The sequence below is a fragment of the Sturnus vulgaris genome, unplaced genomic scaffold (genome assembly GCF_052056855.1).
Source record: "Sturnus vulgaris isolate bStuVul1 unplaced genomic scaffold, bStuVul1.hap1 Scaffold_195, whole genome shotgun sequence".
Lineage (NCBI taxonomy): Eukaryota > Metazoa > Chordata > Aves > Passeriformes > Sturnidae > Sturnus > Sturnus vulgaris.
The window spans coordinates 7,731,308-7,759,220 of record NW_028276170.1 but is presented as its reverse complement, the minus strand read 5'-3'; the positions used below and the strand labels follow the sequence as shown (position 1 = coordinate 7,759,220).

Below are 27,913 nucleotides of genomic sequence, written 5' to 3'. Positions count from 1 at the left end.
CTGGGAAGGGCTCAGCTGCGGGTCAGATGGCCGGAGAGTGGCTTGGTGGTCACCTCGTGTGTGAGGCAGTGATGGGCTGGGGAGATGCGTGGACACTGCAGATCATCACTTCCATGCAAAAATCATTCCAGGAAGGAGTAACAGCTTCTACCTTCTTACAGGTGCTCCTGCCAACAGCCGCCTGCAGAAAGGAGCACACACACCAATGCACGCGGGCTTTGGCTGTCCTCTGGCAGAGAAGTCCCCAGGGGACACAGGTCTCTGTGGCAGGAGCAGGCACCAGCATTGGCAGGCCTTGGGGGCGGCAGGTCTCCTTTGGCAGGGACTCTGCCACACCTGCTGATTTCACTGCTCCCAGGACTCAGAGCAGCATTCGTGCCCTGGGCCATACGTCCCGTGTCTGTGTCACACTCCTGTGTGTGTGACGGCCACCCAGCACCGGGTCTTGTCCCAGAGCGGCCCTGGCAGCTGCTGTGGAAGGCCCCGATGCCCTTCCTGCTGCAGCTGCTTTGGCAACCGTGGGGGCTCCTTCTGCTGCCCTGAGCAGGCAGAGCAGAGGAGCATCTGCTTGTTGCTTGAGCCATTCCTAAAATTCCTGTTGGGCTGTCCTCGAACCTTGGGGGAACGTCTTCCTTGCAAGCTGAGCCACTTTGCGGGGGGGTGGGGATGTCCCCAGGGCACGTGGAGGTGTGTCCTAGGGCTCTTTGTGACACAGTGCACCGTGGTCACCGTGCAATAGGAAAGGGACAGAGCGTACAAGGGTGACCCTTTGTGACACGTCGTGACATAGGTGCTGGCGGTGACACGGCCACACCACAGTGCTCGGTGCACTCGTCGGGACAGGACGGAGAGAGCGGTGCTGTGAGGAGCCCCCACACAGCCAGCTTGTTCCCTACTGACCCGGAGCTTTTCCAAAGCGTTTCCTCTGCAGGTGGCCTCGAGGACAGACTGCAGGACACGGTGTCCTGTAGCCTTCCCAAGGCTTCTCTGTTGCAGCTGCCTACAAGGCACAACTGCAGCACTTGCCCATCTGGAGCTTTTCCGAGACATCTCTCCTGCAAGCAGTCCCAACTCCATACACTGACATGGAGCAGACACCACCCAGAGTGCCCAAGCTGGCCTGGGTGAAGGAGGAGGAGGAGGCTGCAGCTCCCACAGCACAGCAGCCTGAAGAGCTGGAGCAGATCCAGCTGCTGCAGGAGGGTGAGTAGCAGAGCTGGGTCACAGAGCTGGTGCCTGCAGCCAGCTTTGCCCCATCCCATCCCATCCCATCCCATCCCATCCCATCCCATCCCATCCCATCCCATCCAACATGCCCATGGATAGGACAGAAGAGGAGCTGGGGCTGAACCCCCTGGCAGCCACACCCCATCCCTGGAGCATCCCAGGGCTGTCCCTGCCTGGGAATGCAGGGCTGGCCTGTGTTCTCCGGCCTCTCCCACAGCCCCTCAGCCCTGGCTGCGCTCGCTCTTTGCCAGGTGCCGCCATGGACCCGACACAAGAGCAGGACCCTGCCCGTGGCCGCTTCCGCAGAACAGCGCAGGTACTGCAGCCATCCCCACCTGGGCTGGGCCTGCTGTCACTGCTCAGCCCAGCACCGTGCTTGGAGCACTCCATGGATTCTCCCTCTCTTCCTGCCCTTCTCCTGCAGATGATCTATGAATTCATCATGTGCATTTGGTGGGGAGAGACCACCGGTGTGGGCACTGGGCTCTTGGCAAACTTTCCCCTCTTCACTGCTGAGACCGGGGCTGCCATGCTGGATTTGCTTGTGGAGAAGGGTGTCTCCAATCCAAAGCAAGTAAGCAGCCTGTGGCCAGGGCTTGATCACCCCAGGAATTGTGTGGCACCTCAAGCCAGCTCTGCTGGGTTCCTTCAGTCTTTGAGGCCCAGACCAATAGGGTAGGAAGGGCAGCATTTCTCAGGGGAAGCTGGGGAACCTGCTGCTCGGGCAGGTGTCCAAGTCTCCCCGGGCCTTCTGCAGGTGCCAGCCATGGTGAGGTACATCCACAAGTGGCTCACGGCCAATGAGTCTGCTGGGCACAGGCTGGACAAGGCCCTTCTGGAGCTGACCAGGGAATACCCCTGCGATGTGCTGATGACTCTCTTGCGCTGGGCCCCATCGGGTGACAGGTACGGCAGCCCCACCTGCCTTGAGGGTTTAGGGTTCCCCGGCCCGTTACCCTGTAGAGCCTGTCCCTGGTGACTGCCAGACAGGGGGACAGTTCCAGGAGCCTCTGGCTCCTCCGTTTGCCAGTGCTGCCATGTCAGCCCCTGAGCGTGCTGCCACGCTCCCTCCCTGCCCCTCAAGATGCCTGCACCCCCGTGGGCTGGCTGGGTGCTGCCAGCGAGGGCCGGTGGGCAGAGGCAGGGCTGACGGCCAGCGCGGGCCCCTGCAGCAGCCCAGGCCACAGTGCTGTGGCCCAGACCCCCCTGACACAGAGCTCTGACCCCACAGAGCTGCTACGGCCATGTGGGGAGTGATCATGTCCTCCACTGGGACTGCGGAGCCGGCGCTGCAGATACTCCTCAATGTGCTGAACGCCTGGCCAGTGGACAGTGTGTACACCTCCGATGGGGACAGCACAGGAGTCTTTGCCCTGGCTGTGAGTTCCTGCAACTGACCTTTGCTTGTCCCTAGGCCACCTCTCCAGCAGCTAGCTCTCTGTCCTCCCCCCAGCTGCATCTCTCTGCCTCAGGCACTGGGCTGAAACCTGCCTTAGGGGCAAGGTTCAGGGGCACCAGGCTGGGTGACCCCGCGGTGTCTCCCCGGCCTCTCCCTGGCATGCTCGGGCCCTGGCACACGGATGTCTTGGCACTTAGTGTTGTCTCTGGGTGGTTCATTTTTTGCAGGCAACCGTGACACTGTGGAGGGTCTTCAACCTGACCTGGTGCCCACCTATAGTGTTGGAGTATTTTCCCCGTCTCTTTCTGTGTCTCCTCTTCCAAGTTTACATCAGCGCACTGGATACGCCAGAGGAGGTTGATACCTTCTGGAAGGGGTGCCAGGAGCAACTGGGCCTTGCCACCAACCCCCAAAGGTGCTCCATCCCAGTCCTCCCAGTGTCCCCATCCCTTCCAAGGCAGGAGCCAGGGCTGCCAGCATGACCTGGGCTTTGCTCTGCACACAGGTTTGCAGTGCAGACCCTGAAGGTCCTGCTCTGCCGAGTGCAGTGTGAGCGTGTTGTGGTAGCCATGGAAGGCAAGGCTGGCTGGGACACGCTGCTCTGTACTGACACTCACCACTATGCAGTGGGACTCCTGGCCAGGTGAGACCCCCTTCTCCCTGCTGCCCCCGGCACTTGTGCCCAGGGTGCCCCACACAGTTCCCATGGGCATGGGTGAGAGGGCTTTGTCACAAAGAGACGGACGAGCAGACTGGAAAAGGCTGGCACAGGAGGGTGCCCGGGAACAGCCGCCTCCCAAAGCGCCCACTGGGTGCTTGGGAAAAGACCAGAGCTCCGTGGGTCACTCCTGGGAGAGCTTTGCCCTCCCGGCTCAGGGGCAATGATGCCTTTTCCCCCCCACCAGGGAGATGCGCTGTGTCTCCATGATCTGGTGTTGCAGCTTCATCTCCTGCCTCTTGGAGCTCCTCAGCCAAGACATTTCAGACTGGCAGCTGCCTGCCATGGCATTCCTTGTGGAGGTGAGCCCCATGGGCAGCACAGCTGAGCTGCCTCCCACCTCTCTGCCCTCTCACAGCCGCAGCTGCCTGGGACGGTGCCCGTGCCCTGTGCTGCTGCCTTGGCTCAGGCCTGTGCAGGTCTGAGCTCCTGCCAGCTGGGCACCCCGGTCACTGCTTTGTGCCTTTCAGGTCCTGGACCTCCTGGACATCAAAGAATGGGGTGACAGCCTCCTGGAGATCATGGCAAGGCGCCTGCAGAGCACGTCCAGGGAGATGCGTCGCCTGGTGCTCAGAGGCCTCGTGCAGCTCAGCAAGGACCCCTCGATGGTGAGAAGACAGCAGCGGCTGAAGCTGTGCTGGCAGCGTGGGGCTCGGGAAAGCAGCCCCTTGGGCTTGGCTGGGCTTTGGGAGCTGTGGCAGCTGCTCCCAGCTCTCCTGCGTTGCTGTTCAGCTGCCCGAGTGCTTCAGGACAGGCCTTCGGCCCCTGGGCTCCACAGCAGCAGCAGCAGCAGCAGCGTGGGCTTGCCCTGCCTTGTCTTCCGTGCAGAACATTAGAATGTACAGCCTGACAGAAAGCCTTGTGGACCTGTTGCGGGATGCAGATGAAGACATCGTTGAGATGACCGTCGCGGTGCTCAGCTTTCTGCTCTCGCACAGACACCTCGCAATACCCAGCCCCATCGCCCTGCGGCTGGCTGGCGCGCTCTGGCCACTGCTGGACAACGTAAGGCTCTGTGCCCCCAGCCACGGCCACTGGGTGCTGCCCCCAAGTGTGGTGCCCCGTGGATTTTTGGGCCTGTGCACAGAGGGGTCTGGAGCAGCTGATGAGGAGAGCTTTTGCTTCCTTTCCAACAGGACAACCGCCATGTGCAGCTGCTCTCCATTCGCCTCTTCCAAGAGGTGATGAGGTTGGTAGCGGCCAAGAGTAAAAAGCCCCTCAAGATGCTTGTGAGCAAGAGCCTGCTGCCACTCTTCTTCAACTGCCACGATGAGAACATGCGTGTGGCAGAGGTGAGGACTCCTGGGCGCTGCTGTCCTCCTGGCAGGGGGCTCAGCTGTCTCCCTGCACCCGGGCACCTCATGGGCTCCAGCCTCCTCCTGGCCTTGGCACAGGGAGGCAGGTCCTGTGCCCTGGGCTGCGGTGCCATCTCTGGGTCTCCGCTGCTCTGCAGGCCTCTTGTGAAACGCTGCTTTCAGCACTAAGCTTCCTGAAGAGGAGAGATCTTGAGCACCTGCTGATGGCGGATCAGATGTGGAGGTTTGGCGAGTGCTTGGTAAGAACGCTGCTCCCTTCCCTGGGCTGCCCACGCGGGCTCTTCTCCAGGCTCCTCTGGCCCCAGGCCAGGAGCTGATGGAGCCCCGAGCTCCATCAAGCCCGCGCCTTGCCGGGCCCTCTGCCCCGCTCAGGGCTGTGCGGGCAGAGCAGGCCGGGGCCAAGGGACAGAGCCCGCGCCAACCCTTCCCTCCGTGCCCTGCCGCTCTCTCCAGCTGGCACAGGACAGGAGCCGAGCGGCCGAGCTGCTGCGCCAGGCGCTGCCGTACCTGCGGAGCCCACAGGAGCCCCTGCGAGAGGCGGCCGTCAGGTTTCTTGGTGAGCCACAAGCCCGGCTCCCTCCCCGCCCCGCCGCAGCTCGGCCCCAGCCCCGCCTGCTGCCCCGGCAGCGCCATCCGGGCCGGGGCTCTGGAGCCCCGCCTGCCCTCGGCGCCGCTGCCGCCCTCTCGCAGCCGTGTCCTTGGGCGTCAGGATGCGGCTAGGGCCCGGCCTGAGCCCTGCAGGGGAAGGCGCTGCTGTGGCCGCAGGGCTGGCAGCGCCGCTGCGGGGCAGCTGTGCGGCTGGGGCCGTGACAGGCTCTGTGTTGGCAGGGATGGCCGGGCGGTTCCTGAGAGAGCAGCAGCGAGAGTTGCAGCTCATGTGCAGGGGTGAGTGAGGCCAGCGGGCTGTCAGCGGGGGCTGGCGCTGGCAGCTGCGTTCCCTGCCCCGGCTGGGAGGGCTCTGCTCCCTGCGCGCACCAGGGGCGGCGTGGGCAGAGCACAGAGACCTTCCAGGGGCCTGCGGGAGGGACATTCGTGGCGAGCGTCTTCCAGCTGATCCTTGCTGTCTCCTGCTTCCTCCAGGCTATGGCAAGAGCTGCCGTGTGGGATGGATGGGGCAGGAGGGTCTCCCCAGGTCCCTGCAGATGCAGGCTCTGACTGTGGCTCTGTTCCTCTCTCTTCCAGCCCTTCAGGACATGACAGATGACACCAGCCCTGCCATCTCATGCCTGGCTCTTCAGACTCTGTATATCACCAGAGTTGTACAGAGCATTCCCTCCTCCCGACTCCAGCAGATGCGAGATGGATTCCGCCGGCTCTGGAAGTCACGGCCTTCCCTGTGTCGCGGGGGCTGGTTGTCCTGTGTGAGCACTGTGGAGAACTGATCTGGGAGGCTGCGTCTGCTGGGGCCACCTGAGCCTGCAGGGAACACCTCTGCACTTCAAGGACGTTCTTTCACCCCACCGTAGGATTAGTAAATTGCTGTTGTCATACACAGAGGTGCAGGAGCTTTCTTTTGGTGCCCAGAGTCTTCAGGCCAATGGGGAAGAGGGCAAAAAGGGTGCTTGTGCTCAGCAAGTTGGCCAAGCGTGCGGAGTGGAAGGGAAAGTGGCCAAAAGGCCCTTGGCCTTTGGTGGTTCTGTGAAAGCCTTAAGGCTTCTGACAGAGCGGGCGGGCAGAGGCCGGAGCTGCGGCGGGGATCCCTGAGAGACCGGTCCCTGGAGATGGCCAGCACCCCTCTGCCAGCCTGGAAGCGCCATCTGTGTCCTGCCCGTGTGTTGCTGGCTGGATCGCTGAGGGCTCTGAGGTGCCTCTTGATGCGGCTCCTCTGGAGCTCCTTCAGCAGCCAGGCAGGCCTGGGGGAGGCGTGGAGGGCACGGGACAGTGGGAGGCCATGAAGGGCTGCGGTGCTGCCAAGGCCTGCCCGGAGAAGGCAGTGGGAAGGCGTGAGGGGGATGCGTGTGGCGCTGGGTGGCGGGAGGCTGTGATGGGCCAGGAGGACTTGTGTGGATGGGTTGGTGGGAAGCCCTGAGGAACTGGGTGGCAGAGGCCATAAGCAGCCCCCAGACAGCCACCTTCTTCCTGCCAGCCGGCTGCTCTGGCGCTTCCCCGACGCGTCTCTGGTGCCTGTGGCAGAAGCCCTCGAGGCCTGGCCTCAGCAGGACGGTGGGGACAGCCCCGAGGTGCCCAGTCTGGTTTGGCTAGGGACAAGGAGGGACAGGGATTCCAACCATGCAGGACTTCTTCTTCTTCTTCTTCTTCTTCTTCTTCTTCTTCTTCTTCTTCTTCTTCTTCTTCTTCTTCTTCTGTCTCTACTTATAATGATTATGACATTTACTGCTACCACTATTTCTTCTTCAACTTAGTATTTTTATTATTCTTCTTCCCATTATTTTTCTCTACTACTATTATTCTTATTGGCTTCTTCAACCTGTTCTCTTCCTTCTACATCTTATTCTTATATTCTTTTATTCTTATAGTCTCATTCTTATTCTTACTGGGTTTTATTCCTTATTCTTAATTACTATTCTTTGTCCTATTCATTTTAAAATTATTCTTATTTTTCTTATCCTTTCTGTTTCTTTTTTCTTATTTTTCTCCTTTTCCAGCCCTCCTGCTGGGGCAGTGGAGCCAGGCAGGGGCAGCAGCAGAGGCGGCGCAGCGCCCGCAGTGCCCGCCGCAGCCGGGATCGATGGTTATTGATGGGTGCAGGCGCTTCCACACGGGCAGGGCAGGCACAGCACGGGCCTGGGGAGCTCGGCTCAGCTGGTCCCGGCTCAACCCAGGCCTGGCGAGGGGCAGCCCAGGGGAACACGCCTGCTGACAGACCTGCCCATCTGCGTTCTCTCTCTGCCTGGTCTTCCTACAGCTCCAGGAGGCTGACTCTATCTCCTTCATCCTCGTCTGCTGGTGAGAGGTCCTGCACAGAGCACGCTTCCTCATGGGGCTCTTCTTGGTACAGGCTGGTTTCAGTGGGGACAGCTCCTGCTCAATGCAGGCTTCCCCTTGGGATCCCTCATGGCAGCTGTTGCTGAGGTTGCTGCATGGTTGCAGGCCTGAGCTGTCGCCTGTCCCCAGCCACTGCCCGCTGAGGGCCTGGTCTTCCAGCCTGCTGGGCATGGGGCTGGCTGCTTTGGCGTTGGGCTTCACCTTTTCCTTCTCCATGTGCAACTGTCTGGAGCACAGAGATCCCAGGAGCTGCTTCCTCCTGAGCCAGTGGCACTCCTGGCACTGGGCAGCGCAGGGCCCTGTGCCCCGTATATACCCCTGCAGGGCGGGGCTGTGCCATGTCACCAGGACAACAGAATGGCCAACAGCACCCAGGAACCCGATAGAACGGCCCTGTGTCACAAAGGGCCCAGCCCAGCACCCCTTCAGCAGCCCAAGCCCCTGGAAGTGGCATGGAGCAGCAGCCAGACTGGAGGGCTTCGAGCCCCTTGTTCTGATCCACTGATGAAAATGATCAGAAATGGCTCTGCCTCAATTGGGGTGCAAATGAGACCATGTGGCAAAGTTAATAGTGTGGGTTTTACTGAAGAGTAAATGAGAGGCAGAGAAAATGACAGAGAGAGAAAAACAGAAATGGAATAGAGGTGGGGGGAGAGAAAGAGAGTGAAAGAGCCAAATTAAGTAGAAAACCTCACCACTCTGTGGATCCCAATGGAATTCTGCTCTCTGATGGAGAGCATCCACAGATCTCTTGGAGATGGATCCCAGTGGCATACTGTGGATACTCTACATCTCCATTTTCTTGGTGCTGAGAGTCCCCCACAAACTTGTAGTTTAGGGGGTCCATACAGACTAATACATGATAAATGTATATTATAGTTAAAACTTTCCCAAAATATTTAAGTAGAGGCTTTGTATTGTGCATTATAATATTAATATTTACAGAAATAAATGTAGTTGTGAAATAATAAATAATACTTTTATTTTTATAACTAACTGACAATATTTAGAATAACTCAAATATATTTGTGAAATGTCTATGTTGATTCAAAGTACTTATAATAAACTTAGAGTAGTGGAAATAGCTGAAACCGTCTGCATGTTCAGACATCATTGAAAGAACCACGCAGATAACATTGAGAGAACAGATGTAAGGAGGACTCTGCTGCTGACTGTCAATAACTGTCACTGAAATTACCAAACAGGGGACCCTTGTGAGCAAGTGACACAGGACCCTCTAAACTGCACAGAAAGGGGGACAGGGGTCGAACCAAGCTAAAGAATTGCCAGATGTAAACTAATTCAAAGCAATGTTTGAATATGTATAATTCTTATAAATATGTATTTGACCAATGCAATGAAAAAGATTTTATGGTTACCCAGTGTGCCTCTGGCTGTGGCTACATACCAGCACTGTTATTGTCCCTTTTGTCTCTTATTAAACTTTTAAAAATTTTAAAGAGTGAGGCTGGTTCCTGACAAAACGCAAGGTGCTCACCACTTTCTTTCCCCCCCAAGCCAGAATCTGTCAATCCCAAACTTTGTTCAGATGTTGGAGGAGGAGGCTGCGAGGAAAAGGAAGATGCCCTGGGTAGGAGGCAGGTGAAGGGGCAGGTGCCCCTTTCCTCCTCTCCTCTGCTCCATCTCCCAGCCCAGCATCACCCCCGGCTGCAGGACAACCCCGCTGCCGACACCTCCTGCCAGGGACGGATTGGGGGGGATCTCCTTCCCCTTCCATCTGCAATGGAGGCAAATCCCATCCTCTCCTTGTCCACCTTCCTTCCTCTCCTCTTCCTGTCCTTCATCCATCCACGTTCCTTTCCCTTCTCCTTCCTCTCTTGCTCCTTCTTGTTCTTTCCTCTCCTGCCTTTTCCTTTTCCCTTCTTGCTGTCCCTTCCTCTCCTTGTCCTTCCTCCCCCAGACATTGAGCTGCAGACAGAGACCAGGGACAACAAATCCCTGGCACAGAACCTTGTGGAAGAGGCCGTTTTGAGTGGCTCCGTGGCACTGAAATGCAACGGGAAGGAAAAGTCCCAGAGATCCCACACAAGGAGGGGCTGCAAACTGAGCCCAGGGAGCTGTGAGGAGGAAAGACCCTCCCTGTGCCAGGAAGGCAATGGGAGATCCGGCCAGATCTTGGAACTGGTGGAGAAGCCTGAGCATGGAGAAGCCCCACGGGTGCTTGGAATGTGGGAAGGCTTCAGGTGGAGCTACAAGCTGAGGAAAGATCAGAACATCCACACTGGGGATTGGCCCTACGAGTGTGGGGACTGTGAGAAGAGCTTCAGGCGGAGCTCAGCCTATTCCTGCTGCCTCCAAACACAGCAGTTCCAGATGCAGAGATCCCCCTGCAGCCTCTGGAGATCCATGGGGAGGCAGAGATCCCCCTGTAGCCTCTGGAGATCCACGGGGAGGCAGAGATCCCCCTGCAGGCCCTGGAGATCCATGGGGAGGCAGAGTTCCCCCCACAGCCCCTGGAGGAGCCACGCAGGAGCGCGGGGATCCCTGAGAGGAGGCTGTGACCCCGTAGGCAGAGGGGCCCCCGCTGGAGCAGCCTGTCCTTGAAGGACTGAGCCCGTGGCAGAGTGACCCACGCTGCAGCAGAGTGAAGGGGGCTGGTACCCATGGGATGGACTCAGGTTGGAGAAGTCCAGGAGAAATCTCCTGTGGGAGAGACCCCAAGGTGCAGCAGGGGAACGACTCCTCTCCCTGAGCAGAGGGAGAAGCCACTGGGGATGAACTGACCATGGCCCCATTGAAGCGTGGAAAAACACTCAATAACCCACAAAATGAGTTATAAGAGTAGGTGTGTATTTATTCAGTGCTGAGATTCATGGTGGATAGCTCTTCCAAAAACATGCACACCTTTGGCGACCTGGCCTCTCCTTTTATTCTCTACAAACTAGGACTACACAATACACCTGTAGCCGTGGAATGGGGTTTTAACCCTTTAAGTGCGGCGGAAATAAGATGCACAGCTACATGGTCACCTTTCATGACAGGAAGAAAGAGAAAAGTTTATTCAGAAATACACTTGGTTTATAGCATGACTCGCAATTCCAAGAGTAGAGAAAAGGTGATTGGTTCAGAGAGAAGACACCCCATTGCCAGGGCCTGGTCACACACCACAACAGGTGTTCTATTTCTGTTATTAATTCCTTTTTATTTTGACCAAATTATCACCCTGGGAGAAATTCTCCCTAGCCTTGAGCTGGACCAGCTTATCAGCTGGGAAGAGAGCTGAAAAGCTCCAGCCTGGAATATTTTTCAGGCTGTAATTTTCTTGCTTTCTCAATATGTGTCCTACAGGTCCCCCTTCTGAAATATATTAAAAAAGGAAGAGATAAGTGTTTGTGCTTCCCAGCAGGGCCAGGAAAAACAAACACAACCCAAAGACCTGAGGATATTTGAGTGCCAAGGGTTTGGTGTCTTTTTTCTGCCTAAATCCCATCAGTAAGTGAAGTAAAACAATGGACATTTCACCACTAAGTGATTATACTAATACAATTGTGAAAACTGCGACTATTTCACCCAAACACATATCAACAGCTCAATGAACAGATGAATGTCCATCCCCCACATGTAGAGGGATCATCCCGTTGGTGTTTGGTTTGTTGTGCAGCATGGAAACTGAATAGTGACCACATTCTGCTTTTGCTGGCACAGGACAGAGTGAGCATTTCTTGCAGGTCACAGTAGAAACCCAGATGTGTCTCACCCAAAGCCTGTAATGAGGCAAAGGTGATTCACAAGAACAGGATTATTTTGATTTCTTTTTCTCTTTTTCTAATTTCTCTGTCCTGCCTTGGAGACAGCAACAGAATTTTGCTGTTCTGCATTTGAGACAGCAACAGCTATAGGAAAAACCTGTGCTTCTCCCATTTGACTGTCATCCATGCAATTTGTCAGGAATTCTCCTGCAGAAATTGACTCAAGCACAGAAACATCTGCCTGAGAATTCCGTTTCCCCATGCCCACCCCAAGAATGGACCGAGACCCAGCTCCTCCTCCTTTCGAAACGAGAGCAGGGTTGTTGCTGCTGCCAGCACAGGGCTGGAGCGATGCAGCGCGGTGGATCGGTAGGAGGAGACCCCCTGAGACCGGACAGACAGACAGGTCTCCTCCGGTCGATGAGATCGGTGCTGGGGTCAGCAAATTCGAGGAAAAAATCATCTCTTCTTGGCGAATGAATGATGAGGCTGAGGGGGAAAGAGAAAACACCCTTTCCTTTGCCGCAGCAGAGAAAGAAGGCGGAGACCCAGGCCCCACAAAGGAGCCAGGCTCTGACACCAGGGAGAGGAGAGGGGAGGAGCCGGCACCATCCCCGGGCTGGGGAAAGGTGCCCGCGTCCCCCTCTCAGCAGCAAGCGGGTCGGGATCCGATGTCATCGTGAAAGGGCGGGCCAGCACCACCGCTCTCTCTGAGAGCGAGGGCGACAGCCCGGCAGGGGAGGGGGGAGTTGCCACCGCCCCTCGGGCTGGGGTTGGCGGCCGCATCTCCCTCCCAGCATCGGGCGGCCCCGGAGGGCAGCGCAGCTCCCGCAGGCGCTGGCCGTGAGGCTGCGCCCCCCGTGAGCGGCTCGGGGGGGGCTGCTGAGTTGGAGCGGCTCACGGCGAGCTCGAGGCTGCCCAGCAGCAGCCAGCGGTGTCAGCTCCGGGCGGGCGGCGGCGGGCGCGTCAGCCGCTACGGCGACCGGAGCGCTCCCCGCCCCAGCGAAGGAGGGGGCGAGCGAAACGGCGCCCGGGCCCGGCCCGGGAAAGGACAGAAAGGGCGGGTCAGCCGCCGGCGGCCCCGCAGCAGCAGCGGTGGCGGCGGCGCCGGGGCTGGGCCCCGCCGGCGACCCCGAGCCGGCAGCTGCCGGTGCATGGACAGCAAAAGCGGGCACAGCTGCCGGGGACGCGCAGTCCCCGGGAGCTGCCAACTTCTCGCTCGCGGTGCCCGGGAGCGTCTCGGGCACTGCTGCGCCGAGTTGAGTGGCTGTTAAAACTTCTAGTTCCTTATTTACAGCTTGCATAACTTGTTCTGTGATCACGGCCATGAATTGAGTGACCACGCCACTTGGAAAAAACTCTGTCTCTGCGGGCGAGGGGGACACGTGAGCGGGGAGCCGGCGCTGCGAAAGTGGCTCGGCTGCCTCATCCCGTGATGGGGGGGAATGGATGCCCCTCGGAGCGCGGCTGGGGGAGAGCAGCGGTCGCCGCCGCCTCCCCTCCCTTGGTTTGGGGAAGGTGGGGGACGAGGGGATTGATCACCGCCCCCGCTGGGCTGCGCGGGGCCCCCGGAGAGGCACGGACCACCGCGCAGCCGTCCCGGCCGCTCGCAGCGGCGGCAGGCGGAGAGGGATCAGCCGGCATTTCTGTGCGCCTGGACTCTGCGATCTTGCTCACAGCGAGAGCTCGGGCTTGTGCCAGCACAGCCCGCATGGGCGGCCGTGAGGCCCCGGCAGGTAGAGGGCCCCGGGACGCAGATGGGGAGACACGGAGAGGTAAAGGTTCCGGTGCAGTCTAAATCAATTAAAATGTCTCTCAGAGTTGAGAGAACGGTGTCCTGCTGTTTAGAATGTTGAATTCCCATACTTAAAGAAAAACCCGGTCCTCCCAGGAATAATCCTGAGGTTTCCGCCGCCTAAAGCGAGCTAAACAATAGCTCTGGAGCAAAAGTGCTCTCGTTACCTCTGTGATGGAGGCACAGCCGACGAATTCCGTGGGATGTCCTGTCCCGCTGCAGTCGGGTAAGGGTCCACGATCTTCCCAGACGGCTCTCTCGGTCCCGGCTGTCGTCACGGGTCCGATCCTAGCCCCAGAGACCGGTGTCCTGGTTTCCTGGGTATTCCAGCCTGCTCCAGCACAGCTCTGGCTAGACAAAGCTCAGCTCTGAGCTCAGCCCCGGTTATCGACAGCCTCGCTGGGTCTGCCCCGGTTCGGCAGGCTTCAGGCCCCGAATTCTTCAGTGCCCTTTTCGACAGAGGTCCCGTGGACCTTCAGATGTCCATCGGTGGAACCTTCCAAATGTAGCCATGGAAAGGGGTTTTAACCCTTTAAGTGCAGCGGAAATAAGATGCACAGCTACATGGCCGTCTTTCATGAGAGGAAAGTAAGAGACAAGTTTATTCACAAACACACTTGGTTTTATAGTATGACTCGCAATTCCAAGAGTAGAGAAAAGGTGATTGGTTCAGAGAGAAGACACCCCCTTGCCAGGGCCTGGTCACACACCACAACAGGTGTTCTATCTGTGTTATTAATTCCTTTACATTTTGAACGAGTTATCACCCTGAGAGAAATTCTCCCTAGCCTACAGCTGGACCAGCTTATCAGCTGGGAACAGAGCTGAGAAGCTCCAGCCTGGAATATTTTTCAGGCTGTAATTTTCTTGCTTTCTCAATATGTGTGCCTACACAGCAAAGCCCAGGAGGCCGGGAGGAGAGCCTGGGGCCAGCGCAGCTGCTTGGGCAGTCGCTCCTTCCAGGACCTGGACCCAACCCATCCCTGAGCAGCCACTGCCAGCCCCGACCCTCCCTGCCCCGTGACAGCTCCCCCAGCCCAAGGGGACAGAGCCAGGCCCTCTCAGGACACATCTGGGCCTGGACCTCCTCCAATGGCATTACCAGGAAAAAAGGGGAGCCATGGAGAGCATCTCCAGAGACACAGCCTGACCAGCAGTGTCAGCAGGCAAACCAAAGGTTTTGCTAAGCAATGGCCTCTGATGGAGCAAAACATTTACAATCAGGGCAATCCATTCGTGCAGATGGGAGTACACTCTGGGGGCACAGCTAAGGCCATGAGGTCACAGCAGGCTCTGGGGTCACAGCAGGCTGAGGTCACAGCAGGCTGTGAGGTCCCCGAGGTGCCAGAGCCCCGTGGTTGCACAGCACCACAGGCACCGAGCAGTCAGGCCTTGAGCACAACTGCTGCGGCAGCAGCGGCGGCGGCGGCAGTGGTGCTGACATTGGGACAGCGGTGTCAGGACAGCGGGGGCAGCAAGAGCTGCGGGACTGGCACAGGGCAAGGCACCATGGCCCTTGCTCTGCGCCTCTTCCCCCTGCTCCTCCTGGCACTGGCCCTGCCTGCCAGGGCTGCCCAGGCAGCACCGTGGAGAGCACAGGGAGCAGGTGAGCTCGGGGCTTGGCTCCCCTTTCCTGGGACAGCGCTCCCTTCTCCCCAGGAAGCGTTGGGGATGGTTTTCCATAGGGCTTTAGGGAGGCTTTCCTCAGTGGGAGGCAGAGAGCCCACATGGGCCCTGGGCTGGCCCGGTTTTCCCTCCAGAGATGTTGAACAGGGCATGGAGAGAGTGTGCAGAGTGACCAGAGCCAGCCCAGAGCTCCCCAGGCCCCTCTGCAGCTTTGGCCATGTCCATTCACATCTGGTTCCCACAGCCTTACCCTATGCATATACATGAAGTGCAACTGTTTTGCTCTAAGGTCGTCCAAAAGCCAAGAGCCAAGACACAGGAGACCAGAAATCTCTGGAGGCAGCCAAACATCTGGACCAGATGCTAAGTGATCTGGAGAGACGCCGTGGTGGGTGCATTTCCTTTCCTTGCACTGCCCAGTTCCCGAAGGCAGAAGGGGATCCCAGCACACCATGGAAATGGTTCTCATCTGTGCTCCCTTCTAGGTGAGGTTCCTGGGAAGGCTTCTCAAGGAAGTTGGGTGGAAGATGATTTGGAACTCTTGGGAGCTTCTGCAGGTAAGTTCTTAACTTCCCCTCACAGCATAATCATTAGCAACCTGGCAGAAACCAGGTGACAGAAGCTTCTGTGGCTGTTGAGTTACAGGTGTGTCTGCAGGGAGCACTTTGGCAGCTCCAGGGCTGGATGCTGTGTCCAAATCCAATTCCCATAGCAGGAGTGAGTAGTGTGTACCTGCTGACCCCACAAGCTGAGCACTGCTTTTGTGGAATCCATCCACATGAAGTGGAATTACTTTGCTCTAAGATCCACCAACAGGCAAGGCCCAAGAAACAGGAAACAAGAAATCCCTGGAGGCAGCCAAACTGCTGGACCAGATGCTGAGTGATCTGCAGAGACGCCGTGGTGGGTGCATTTCCCTCAGCCTTCTCCTGACACTCAGCAGCCGGGGGCTTTCTCTGCACATCTGGACACGCCGTGCCCGGCACAGCGGGAAGGGATCCATGGCAGCCTCGCTGTCCCACTGCTGCTGTCACAGCCTGCAGGGCTGTTTCCCAGCCTGGCCTGGCTGCAGCTTCTCCCCAGCCTCTGCTCGAAGGCATTTGGCATCATCTGACAGGGATCCCAAAGTGCCCCACAGGCCATGCACATCCTGAGATCCCTGAAATTTCCTGGTCTCAGGGTAGATCAGGAGGGGTGGCTGTTCGGAGGAGGGAGGGCCCCGTGGCAACCCCAAGAGCCTGGGCCTTTTCCTGATCCATATCCATGTCTAGGACAAATATTACTCACTGAAGATGCCCCCTCCCCAATGGGGAACGGTTCCATCTGATCCAGCTGCGCCTCTTCCTTTCTCCAGAGGTGGACCAAAAGGCCTTGGTGAAGGCAGCGCTTCCTGGAGGAAGCAATGGCTCCGTGCCAGCCCCTGGTACACAAAGGGAGGAGATGCCAGGCAGAGCCACAGAAGGTGATTGCTGTGCCAGGCTCAGCCAGGCTGAGCAATCCTGCTGGGATCCCTCCGTGGGAGACACCGCCCGAAACCTGGGAGGGGCTGCAAGGGGTGACGATGGTGGGGAAAGGGCAGAGGGGGAGAGCAGGGCTCCAGTGTGTCCTGACAGGGCCTGGCTCTGTCCCCTTGGGCTGGGGGAGCTGTCACGGGGCTGGGAGGGTCGGGGCTGGCAGTGGCTGCTCAGGGATGGGTTGGGCGCGGCTCCCTGGAAGCAGCGACTGCCCAAGCAGCTGCGCTGGCCCCGGGCTCTCCTCCCGGCCTCCTGGGCTTTGTTGGGTGGCACAGCCTGTGCCAAGGGGTGCCAAGGTGCCTGCAGGCCCCAGCTCTGGGGCAAACAGAGAACGTCCTGGCCCTATGCAGCGAGCTGCCAGCTCAGCAGTGGAGCACAGCACGGGCTCACGCTCCCCATTGCTCCCACAGATGTTATCCCTGAAACAGGAATAGATGCTCAGGATCCAGAGCGCCTTCCAAGAATTGTCTGCCCCCAGGATGTGCGCAGGACCTGCATGATCGGCACAGTAGTGACAATGTTCACTGTGCCACTTGTCCTGCTCTGCTGCTATTTTGGCATTCGGAAGCTCTATCAGATAGGACGGTAAGTTGCTGATTTTTCTCTGCAGTTTTATTAAAACTCTGCTCATTGCATTGGTAGCCTGGCTCATGGTCATGCTGCTGTGGAGCTGTGGCAAGTCCCTGTTGTCCCAATAACTCTGATAAGGGTTCTGCTGCTGCCCAGTGCTTTAATTGGCCTCTTAATTGCTGGGCCTTCTCCTGGGGAGCCCGCTGGGGCTGCAGCCAGTGCTGGCTCCCACTGAGGCTGCGTGGCCAAGAGCAGCCCCAGGAGCAGCGGCAGAGGCAGAGCAAGTTCACAACAATATTTGGGAATGCATTTCAGGATGGGAATGTGGTTATTTAGCAGCTCATGTAAAGTTTCATGGTAATAATGATGTTACAGGATGAGCAAATTTTCTACAATTCAGTGTTTAAACAAATCCAACCTGATGGAGGTTTGGCCTTGGCCTTGAGACTTTGCTCTGTGTGTGAGCCCTGTTCTCGACTGATTTTGGATTCACTTTTGGGTGAAGGCTTATCCCAGCCCTGATCCTTGGCAGTTCTGGGCTCAAAGGGACAGCTGAGGCTGCACTGCACATGACTGGGGTGCAGGGCTCCATTATCAAAGGGCTTTGAGAAGTTTAAATTACTGTATTTTTACTACATGGTTTTGTTTATGAAATTAATCCACTTTTGTTAAACCTAGCTTTAAAAAAATTTCTTTTCTATTGCTTTTACCAGTTATTTAATCCAGTGAATTATGGCATAATTATCCCATGGCTGAATTAGAAGATTGTAAGTACTAGAAAATGAACTATTTTTTACACTCTTCTTTCACAGACTTATGCTGGTTTGATGTGACCAACAGAAGAGGTTTTTGCTTGCTTTGAATTCAAACAGGGAGCAAAGCTGGAACCTGTTGAAATGAGTCTCTTGACTTCACAGCTAAAGCAAACTGCCAGGGTTCTTTTTTTTCAGCTTTGGGTGGGGATATAAAAATATACCAGCAGCATATACGATAAATAAATATATACTAAATATATAGCAACAAATAGTCCAGTAAAGTAACTGATCTAAATGAGGGATTTGGTGTGTTTGCTCACCAAGCCCTGAGTTCCTCAGAGCTGCAGCTCCCTGCTCTCTGTGCAGACAGAGGCTGGCTATGGGTGACAGTGCTGTGTCTGGCCTGGTGCACACCAGCTCCACACAGGAGCTAAGGGATTATCCTTGCACACTCCATCCCGAAAGAACCGAGTTCATTGATGAATCTGACACAATTTATTGGCATGGCAGCAAAAAAAAAAAAAAAAAAAAAAAGGTTAGAATTTATTCCATTCCAAACATTTCACATTTTGCTGTGTGTAATGCAGATAGGAACTACAAGTTTCCTATTCGTGCACATTTTGCTGTCTGAGAGCCCACAGTCCTCAAACTCACAGGGGCTTGCAGAGCTGTGTGAGAGATGACTTTAAAAACAAAAACAACCTTTATGTGCAACACCTGTCTTCAAAATTTTACAATCCAAATCACAAGCTGATTCCTACTGGTAACTGGAAAAACTGCTTTGTTTTCATCTTAGACTTCTTTGTTTTCACAGGGGTGACTGCTGCTGGCTGTGACTGCCCTTGTGGTACATTTGGAACCTGGACAGATGTAATGTCTGTGGGTTCCACTGCTGCACCATCAGACTCTCCCTCTTTAAGGCAGGGGGAGTTTCTCACCAGCTGGGGAAAGGTACTCCTTCAGCATCTGGCTCATCTCTTTCCCCTACCCACTCTGGGTAGTTCCTTTCTGAAGTGGGCTGTGGGGCAGGGTCAGGCTCTGGGGCAGCAGCTCGATTTCCTGGGGTAGGTATCAGGGTTGTTATCCAAATCAATCTCCCCTGATCTCTGACTGCTAAATAGAACAGGCATATCAGCAACACCAACCACTGTATGATATCATTAGCATTTAGAGTGGATCTGAACTCCTTCAAATCTGGTGGAGAGGACTTAAAAAACTGGGAGATGGGTTGGGAGTAAATTTCCCCTGCTGTCACTTCCTCACAGTAAGTACCATTATTGAAGTAAACCCCAAAACTACACACTTGGAGTGCAAAAGCTCTGAATCCATGTGGCTGTCTTCCAGAGAAAGTTAAAAATCCATGAATTTCTCTGCTGATCAACCCACAGAATGAACTGGATAATGGCCACAGGAACCTCAGTGATAAGACCCATGTTCAAAAAAGGGCTTGCAAATGGGAGAGATATAGCAGTGACCACATGGAGCCCAAACCAGGGTAAGCTGGACAGCGTGGTGTCACCTACCACAAAACTTAGGTAACTCAAGAGAGCTGTTATTCCTTTTTCACCCTCCTCTCAATGCCCTCAGGCCCAAATATCTCTTGGCTTGGAAGACAAGTATTTGCCAAAAGAGACAGTAGCCTCTCTTTGAAATGGAGAGTATAAACCCCCCTCCCTTCACTTGACTATAATTTTGAAATCAAGGGGCTCTCAGGTAAAGATATGGGGGGTAGGAATAGCAGTTCTTTACTAATATATCTAACAAGACAAACAAAACCAACAGCTATGAAATTAACAGCCAACAGAACAATAACTCAGTTCTAGTCCTTTTTTGGCCGCAGACACCCTCTCCTTGCCCTGCAGTTACCGGGGCTGTGGGCAGGTCCCGTCCCCGCAGCTGCGGGAGGACCGGGGCAATGGCTGCGGCCTCGTCCCGGGTGGGAGAGGGATGGGCAGAGACTTCTCTGCTCACGGTGTCGGTCACGGTGCCCAGCAGGGTGTCCGGAGCTGGGAGACCGAAAGCGGGAAAGGGAGCAGTGCGGTGTCCCACAGCAGAGAACGCGGCTCCCGGCGCTGGGATGGCGAGGGGGTGGCGCAGCAGCACCGGCGTCTTTCCTCCGACTCCACGAGCGAGAGAGAGAGCGACTCCCAAACCTCTCCTTTACCTGCTGCCTGCACATCGCGGTGTTTCCCCCTCTTCCCTCCCCCTCCCCTCGAGGGAAAACCAGCCGTCTGAGCCAGGGGGTAGCCACAGATTCTTAGCATAACAATGGGGAAAATTCCACAGAGAGAAAAAGGGGAACACCCAACCTCCAACAAACAGTCATATTCACTTCATAATATTTGTATGTGTTATAGGGAAACAAAAGTATTTTGTCCATAGTTTAAAAAAAGAGAAATTTTCGTTCATGACTTTTCTCCTTTCTTTATTTAGGATTTGACTTTTCTTTTTGTTTTATTTTGGTGTTTTTATATTGTTTCTGTGTGTATTACTATTTTGTCTTTGTTGTTGTTGTTGTTTTTTTCAATTTAGGAGCGAGAATAAAGTATCTGTAAAGTTTTATTCTGGGCATTGAAAGAGTTAATACCTTGCCCAGGCAGCAGAGGTTTTTGTGATTCTTTCCAGGTGGGGCAGTCGGAGTTATTTAGGATAAAGAGTCTTTCAAGGCCACGCTGGGGGCTGGGTGAGGACTGTAGGGTTTAGTCAGAGGAGCCGTGATGAGTTTCTGGTTTCATGGCTGTTCTCCGGCGCCCGCTGCACTCAATTCCAGCCACGGGCCGGGGCTTCTTCCCCCACCCTGCCCAGCAGGCAGGAGTGTGTAGGGCCTTGCCAGAACAGGGCTCAGTTGTTTTTCCCCCAGCCTGCGTGGGCAGCAGAGCGGGCCCGGCCGTTCGGAGCCGCTCCGGGCCGGCGGCAGGGCAGGGCTCTGCTGAGCCTCGGCCACGCTGGGAAGGAGGGGGCAGGATCTGAGCAACGGGGCTTTCCTGTCCCTTCCCTGCCTATCGGGGTCTCTGCTTGGAAACGGGGCCCGGCAGCTTCCTGAGCCCTGCGTCAGAGCCCGCCTGCCCTGCCCGGCCCTGGCCATGTGGAGGGAGCCTGGGCCGGCGTTACTTTGTGAGAGGCCGGAAGGGAAAGAGAACTTTCCCGGGTTTTTTGTCTTTACATGTGTTTCACAAAGAGGCATAAACTTCCGTATTGGTGTAACAATGTGTCAGTATTAAAAATCCTACACTGATTGGTACTTGTCAGATACAAGGGAGACTGGCCAGGTCTCGGCAGATAAAAAATTTCAGGAAATCTTTACAAACCACCACAGTAGAAAAGACCTCCATGACCATTCAGTATTCCTAGATGCCATCGGAATATAGGATTGAACAAAGAAGATTTTCTAGGGTTGAAAGTCAACAAATCCACTCTCCCCAAAGAATCCCCAATGTCGTGTCCTGACGTTCCTGCCCCTGAGTTCATCCAGGTGCCCACAGGGAGACAGGATGATGCAGAGCCCCCCCAGCCAGGTGTCTTCCCAACACGGATCACCAGGACCACGGATCACCAGGGCTCTGCCCAACGGGGGTCACTGGGGATCATCCAACACCGATCCTCCCATGGGGGATGGAGCTGGAGCAGAGCACGAAGCTCCTCCCAGACCTGGGGCACTCGCATCCCTGGTGTGGATGCTCTGGTGTCTGATGAGATACGAGTTGCATGTGAAGCCCTTCCCACAGTCAGTGCAGCAGAAGGACCTCTGTTCTGTGTGAATGCGCTCATGTTCGAGGAGTTTGAAGGTGGTCTGAAACCTCTTCCCACACTCAGGACACTCGTAGGGCCTCTCCCCACAGTGGTTGCGCCGGTGGAGAGTGAGGGTGGAGTTGCGGTTGAATCTCTTCCCGCAGTCGGGGCAGCGGAAGGGCCTCTCCTCTGTGTGAATCCGCTCATGTCTGAGGAGAGTGGAGCTTCTCTGAAACCTCTTCCCACACTCAGGACACTTGTAGGGCTTCTCCCCAGTGTGGGTGCGCTGGTGGTTTATCAGGTCGGACATCCACCCAAAGCTCTTCCCACATTCCAAGCAGCTGTAAGGCCGTTCCCCTGTGTGGATCACCTGGTGCTGCATCAGGTTGGAGCTGTCGCTGAATCCCTTCCCACATTCCCCACACTCGTAAGGCTTTTCCCCAGTGTGGATCATCTGGTGCCGGCTCAGGTGGGAGCTCTTGCTGAAGCTCTTCCCACAATCCCCACACTCATAGGGCTTTCCACCAGTGTGGATCATCTGGTGCCGGATCAGCTGAGAGATGGAGTTAAAACCCTTCCCACATTTCAAGCACTTGTGGGGCTTCTCCCCTCCAGGAGGCTTCTCCACCAGCTCTGAGCTCTGCCTGGATCTCCGGCCGCCTTCCCAGCTCAGGGAGGGTCTTTCCTCCTCGCAGCTCCCTGGGCTGGGTTTGCAGCCGCTCCTCGAGAGGAATCTCTGGGGCTTTTCCTCCTCCTCCATCTGCCAACGTCTTGGGAATGAAAAATCCTGGTTTGGGGAAAAAAGAAGAGAAGAGTGTGTTGGGCTGGGGGTTCTTCCCTGCCCAAGTGCAACTCAGGAAGACATTGGGCATCTTGCGTAAGAACCTCCAAAACACCAAGATTAAGACGAAAAATCCTCCCATCATGACACAGAACAAAACCCCCCCAAACACCAAGATTTAGACAAAAACCTCTCCAAAATACTGAGATTCAGCCTCTGCAAAAAACCAAAGCACCAACATTTAACCAAATAAAGCTCAGAAATACCAAGATTAACCCATGTGAAAATCATGGATCCCCCTCTCCGGTCACCTGCTGCATGTGATGGGGACAATGCTCCTGAGGCCTGGGGAGAGGCTGCAGATACAGGGAGGGGGGAACCTTGTGCTCCTTCATCTTTCTGCTCTTCCTCCGCCTGTGTCCCTACTATTCCTCCTTCTCAATCCCACCATCTCCTCCCCGTGCATCCTTTGAACATTTTGTTCTCCATCCCTGCTTCTCCTTCCCTTCTCCTGCTTCCCCCAGGCCCAGCACCCACTGCCGGCTCCCTCTTCCCCCCAAACCCACAGCATCCCAGCGCAGGGGCAGCGATGGAGCTGGGGCAGCTCGGGCTGGGGCAGCGCTGGGCTCTCGGCCGCTCCCGCCCACACTCGCTCCCCACTGCAGCCGCTGCCGCCACCACAGCGCGGGGGGGCCCGGCCTTGGCGCTCCCCACCATGACTGCAGTCAAGTGACAGAGCTCCAGAGCCAGGCTGGGAGAGATTTAGGAGACATTCACTGGCCTGAGGGACAAAATGTGTTTATGGATGGCTCTTCAAGGGCAGGAGAAGGAAAAAGAGCTCCAAGACAAGCTCTGATGAAGGAAAGGGAATTAGACCAAGCTCAGGTTACCGCCTGCATGGTCAGCTCAACCGGCAGAGCTGGGTGTGCTTGGAAGAGCCTGGCACTGAAATGCCCTGAGCAGGAAGGCTCAAGTATCTTCTGGTGACAGCATGGCAGCTAACAGGGTGAAAAAAGCTATTGTGACTTCTTCAGCAATCTCTGAATCACTTATTAAGGTATTTTTAAAACAAGTAACTCCAAGATAAAGAATTGTGGAAAAAACAGACTCTCAGATGGGGAACTCTTTTCACAGCAAAGATCCTTCAGGGGGTTATGGCTGCTTTAGGAATACAATGGGACCTCCACAAGCCCTTGCACCCCCAGAGCTCTGGGCAGGTAGAAAGAAGGAATGGGGAAATAAAGAAACTCTTTTGGAAGCTGGTGATAGAAACCAAGATGCCATGGATACAGCTTTTGCCATTGGCTTTGGCAAGAGTAAGAGCCAATCCCAGGGCAGATATTCAATTATTTCCCTTGGAATTATCTTTGGAATTCCTTACCCTGGTAATTCTCCACATAGCGCAGGGTGGAGATAAGGGATGTATATTTCAAGCAGTCTGTGGCCAGAATCCTGTCTCTGGTGAAATCTCTCCCACAGGAAGCTGGGCTGGCACAGAGCCTGCCTTGGCACTTTGCTGTTCACAGCATCCACCCAGGCCATCGGGTCCTGCCTAAGGAGTGCAAAGAAGCACCACTGGTGGCCAAGTGCCGTGGCCCATTCCAAGAATCCCTGAGCACAGAAACAGCCGCCAGCACAGCTCAACACGGGGGGACCCCTCACCCTGGGCTCAGGGGCTCTCAAGCCCCGGAGATTTGGAATTCCCGGCTGCAGGAGCAGCATGGGAGGGCACCACTGACCCTGCACTGAAGGCAACGCAGCAGCAGCCAGGGCTCCACATCGGGCCAAGCCCCTGGGCCTGCCCACAGATCCTCTGCTGAAATCCTCTGCCTGGGCACCCTCCTTTGGCATCTCCACACACTGGGGCCAATCCTTGCTGCCACTGCTGGAGCTTCGCTGCTTTCTGTGCCTGCACTGCCACAGCTGCTGGGGAAGACAACGGCACAATTCCACTCTGCCCCTCAGTTACACTCACACACTGGGCTGCCCGGGATTCCATGGTCGGAAAATATACCGAGTGTAATTTTAAAAATCTATTTCTATACTCAGGCTTCATGTGCTTTGCATTGGGGAAACGAATTTGAAAGAGATTTCTAAGGAATGTTCCTCCACTCAACAGAGAGGAGTTTAACATCTCAATAGACTGGGAATAGCCCAAAAGATACTCACAAAGATAACGACCATTAAGGCCATCAGCAAACATCAAGGAACACCCACCCCAGACACTGCCCCCGGCATAGTTGGAGATGCCTGGTCTGCAAAAGGCTGAGAAGGAAATCCAGGAGTGCGGACTTAATTAATATAGAGGGGAAGAAATCCGGGTCCGATAAGAAATTAAATAGTAACAACTACACAACTTGGAAGCAATGAACATTAAACCAATGGATTTCTATGAGTTCAAACTGTAAAAAGTTAAGGGAAAATCTAGTAAAACTCACGTGTCATGGAATGATTTTCTCTGCACACCCGGGCTATTTGTGGATGAAATTATTTCTGTTGCACATCCTGGCCAGAATCAAGCAATTCCTTGATTCTCTAACAGTAGAAATGGTGTTGAAGAGTTTTAGTTCTTCCCGCAGTTTTGGTGACAAGACTACACCATTAGAAGGTTTTTTCTTAATAATCCTACTTTTATAAGATTCATTCCAGGCAGAGTCAGGAGAGCAGCTTTAGAAATGCAAATTAACTCTGCTGAAGAAATGTATGGACAATTTACCAAACTATTCTTGCCTGGGGGAGGAATTTTGCAGATTTCCTCTGTCCCCCACTCCAAGCTCTGCCTGCCTGCACAGATGGAATTTGCACAACTAAAGGCAGAGCCCATAGTGAGGATATCTGACTGCAACAGAAACTGGTTAAGCTGCAAAGGGAAATAGCAAACGCAGAATGTTGGGAAGACTTCATGAAAAAAAGCGGGGGGGAAATCATCCCTCTCCTCACTCCAACATGTGCTGTCACTGTCCAGGTTATATAGGGTGTATTGGGGCACTGGGGTGTTTTTGCAGCCACAAGTTCAGGGAAATGAGCTGGAAATTCGAGTATGTGGCGATTTAATTAGAAATGCAAACTAACACTGCTAGGGCAATGTGTGCAAGATGTACCAAACTCTTCTAGCCTGGGGAGGAATTGGGCTGATTCCATCTGCCCCTCACCCCAAGCTCTGCCTGCTTGCACAGATGGAATTTGCACAACTAAAGGCAGAGCCCATAGTGAGGATATCTGACTGCAACAGAAATTGGTTAAGCTGCAAAGGGAAACAGCAAACGCAGAATTTTGTGCAACCTTCATGAAAAATAGAGGGGGGGGGGGGGGGAGTATCATCCCTCTCTCCAGAGCACTGGGGTGTTTTTGCTAATCCAGAGAAACCAGTTGGGGATCCAAGTATTTGATGATTTCATAAGATTAACGTGGTCAATTGATGCAGCCCTGGCTGCAGGGAGCACCCCAAAACTGGAAAAAAGATGAACAGACACCAGAACAAATCCTACACCACCATGGACCAGCCCCAGGTAGCCCTAACGAATTCATATCAGGAGACAGAGAAGTCATTTATCATTTCAATAGCATAATTAGATTACACAATGTCCTCAAAATAACACCCAACCAGACAGCTCCAGCTCCTCACCTTCTTCCCGACCAATCCACTCAGATGAGGAATGCAACGTTTCCCGATGGAATGGAATCAGATGATCTATTAACAGAAAGTGGAGAAGTTTGTGGAAAATTAAATGACTCAAACTGCTGTTTGCAAACAGATCACAAAGGAAAAGTGGTGAAACAGATAACAAAGGAAGTGAGAAAGTAGCTCATATTCCGGTCAAATGTGGAAAGGAAGGGAATGGGACACGTTTTCGTGGTTTCCTGGCAGACCATGGCTTAAACGAATGCTGCTCCTCCTCTGACGTGCTGCAGCAACTCTCAGCTTTTTACCATGCACGACACCTTGCGTCAAACAGGATGCAGGAAAAGAGATTGAGTCGATGGAAATTAAAAGTTAGCAAAGGCAATTCTTGAGAAAATGAGAGAAGGAGGGATTGAAAGCAGTAAGATTAATATCGTAGTAGGAGTGCATATTAGGAGGGACATGCTGTAGGTGGATCGGGAAGTCTGAACCCTCCAAGTACCTCAGCCAGTAGGGAAGTGGAGAGGGAGGTGCAGAAGGGAAAATGAGGATAAAAAGGAGGCTGCGTTTTAGAGACCGCATGGCAAATGCCGCATGGCGTCTCCCTTTGTTCATCAATACAGTCACTTTTACAGGACTCCTCTGTCTCCTGCGGGCACACAAACCTCTGGCCACGAGAATTTTCCCGCACAGCCCCGGGCACAGGGCAGACACCTCTGTGCCACCCACAGCAACCGGGACGAGCCAGCGCTGCTCCGGCACCGGCTCCTGCCGAGGCCCCAGCGGGAAGGAGACCGCGGGCAGCCGCTCCCGCAGCGCCCTCAGCCCAGCGCCAACACGGGCCGGCACCGGCACAACCAACCCGCCAGAGCCCCCTGCCGCCCCCTCGGCCCGCAGCGAGCCCCGAGCCCCCGCACAACCCAGCGCGGCTCCCACCTGCGCTGGGGCCGCCTCCGAGCTCCGCCGCCGCCTCCCCGGGCTCCGGCCGCTGCCGCCGCTGCCGGGCCCGCACAGACGCTGCCACAATGGCGCCTTTGCTGCTCTGCCCAATCAGCGCGCGACAACCAGGAGTGACATTGCCACAATCAGCCAATGGCAGCGAGGGCCGGGCTCTGCACACGGCCCAGCCTCGGCCCGCGCTCTCAGGGCCCCCCGGGCTGTGGGAGGGCAAAGGCGGAGATGAGGAACAGCCCTGGAACGGGCCCGGGCCCGAGCCGCCATTGGCCTGGAAACACAAACAAAGTTCTCCGCAGCTCCCGGCACGCCTTTCCCAGCCCTGCGTGTTCGCTGCCTCCGGCTCAGCGCGCAGCCTTGGAGCCTCAGTGCCGCTACCCCTAATTAGGAGCGTCTGTGCATGGCTTTAATTTTCCCCAAAAAGGGAAAACTGCCCCACAAGCCCTGTGGATGAGTGGGAGAGGGGAGAGATTTCTGTCAGAAAACTCCAAAAACTCAGAGCAGGATAATAATGAGAGGTAAATGAAGACCCTTCAAACCAGCTTTCCACACGTCTTCCTCCTTCCAACTGCACCTCCTACCCCGGCAGTGCAGGGTTGGATAAACGACTCTGACTTTGTAAAATTTTAAAGGTTTATTAAATCTTAGCAAAAAAAATACACCAAAAGACTAAATAAAGAGAAAAATCAGCGCTGGGAGCACAGGACTAAAGTAGCAGACCCGGGTGTGATTTGGGGGCCCAGGGGCTCCCCGGGCCGCCCCCCCCCCCGATCTCGGACAACGGGTGCGAGCGGCGCGGCCCCGCTGCTGAGCACTGACCCCGCCCCGGGGGCCGCCGGGACCCCCCCGGAAAAACCCGCACCTGCACCCCCCCTTCAGTCCCTCCGACCTTCCCAGTCCTGGGGGAAAAGGGGGAAAGGGGAGGACCTGGGGCGGGATCACCCGGAGACCCCCGGGGTGAGGAGCAGGGCGGGGGGGGGGGATTGGGCTCGCTCTGAGTGGGGGGTCCCGCGCGAGGATTTCGAGGGGGTTCGCTCGAGGAATTTTGGGCGTCCTCGTGCGACGGATCCTCGTGCATAGGGCTCCACTGGTGCCACCGTCTCCTGGTGTCACCCAGACCAGTCTGGGGAGCTCTTTGTGTCACCCAGAGGAATTGGGGGGCTCCTCGTGTCACCGAGAGGCCTGCGAGTGACACTGAGAGCCCTGTCACCAAGAGCCCCTCAAGTGCCCCCAACTCCTTGTGCCATCAGG

General features: G+C 55.6%; 1 protein-coding gene across 1 annotated transcript in view; it reads right to left on the bottom strand.

Moving 5' to 3' along the window:
- LOC148218047 (uncharacterized) overlaps positions 1-22,093 on the bottom strand; it is a 101,128-nt gene extending 79,035 nt beyond the window's left edge. Inside the window, exon 1 of the mRNA XM_088158009.1 lies at positions 21,329-22,093. Coding sequence (XP_088014135.1) covers positions 21,329-22,065 — 737 coding nt within the window. The 5' untranslated portion in view covers positions 22,066-22,093. The remainder of the gene's footprint in view (positions 1-21,328) is intronic.
- Between the last annotated feature and the right edge of the window lie 5,820 nt (positions 22,094-27,913).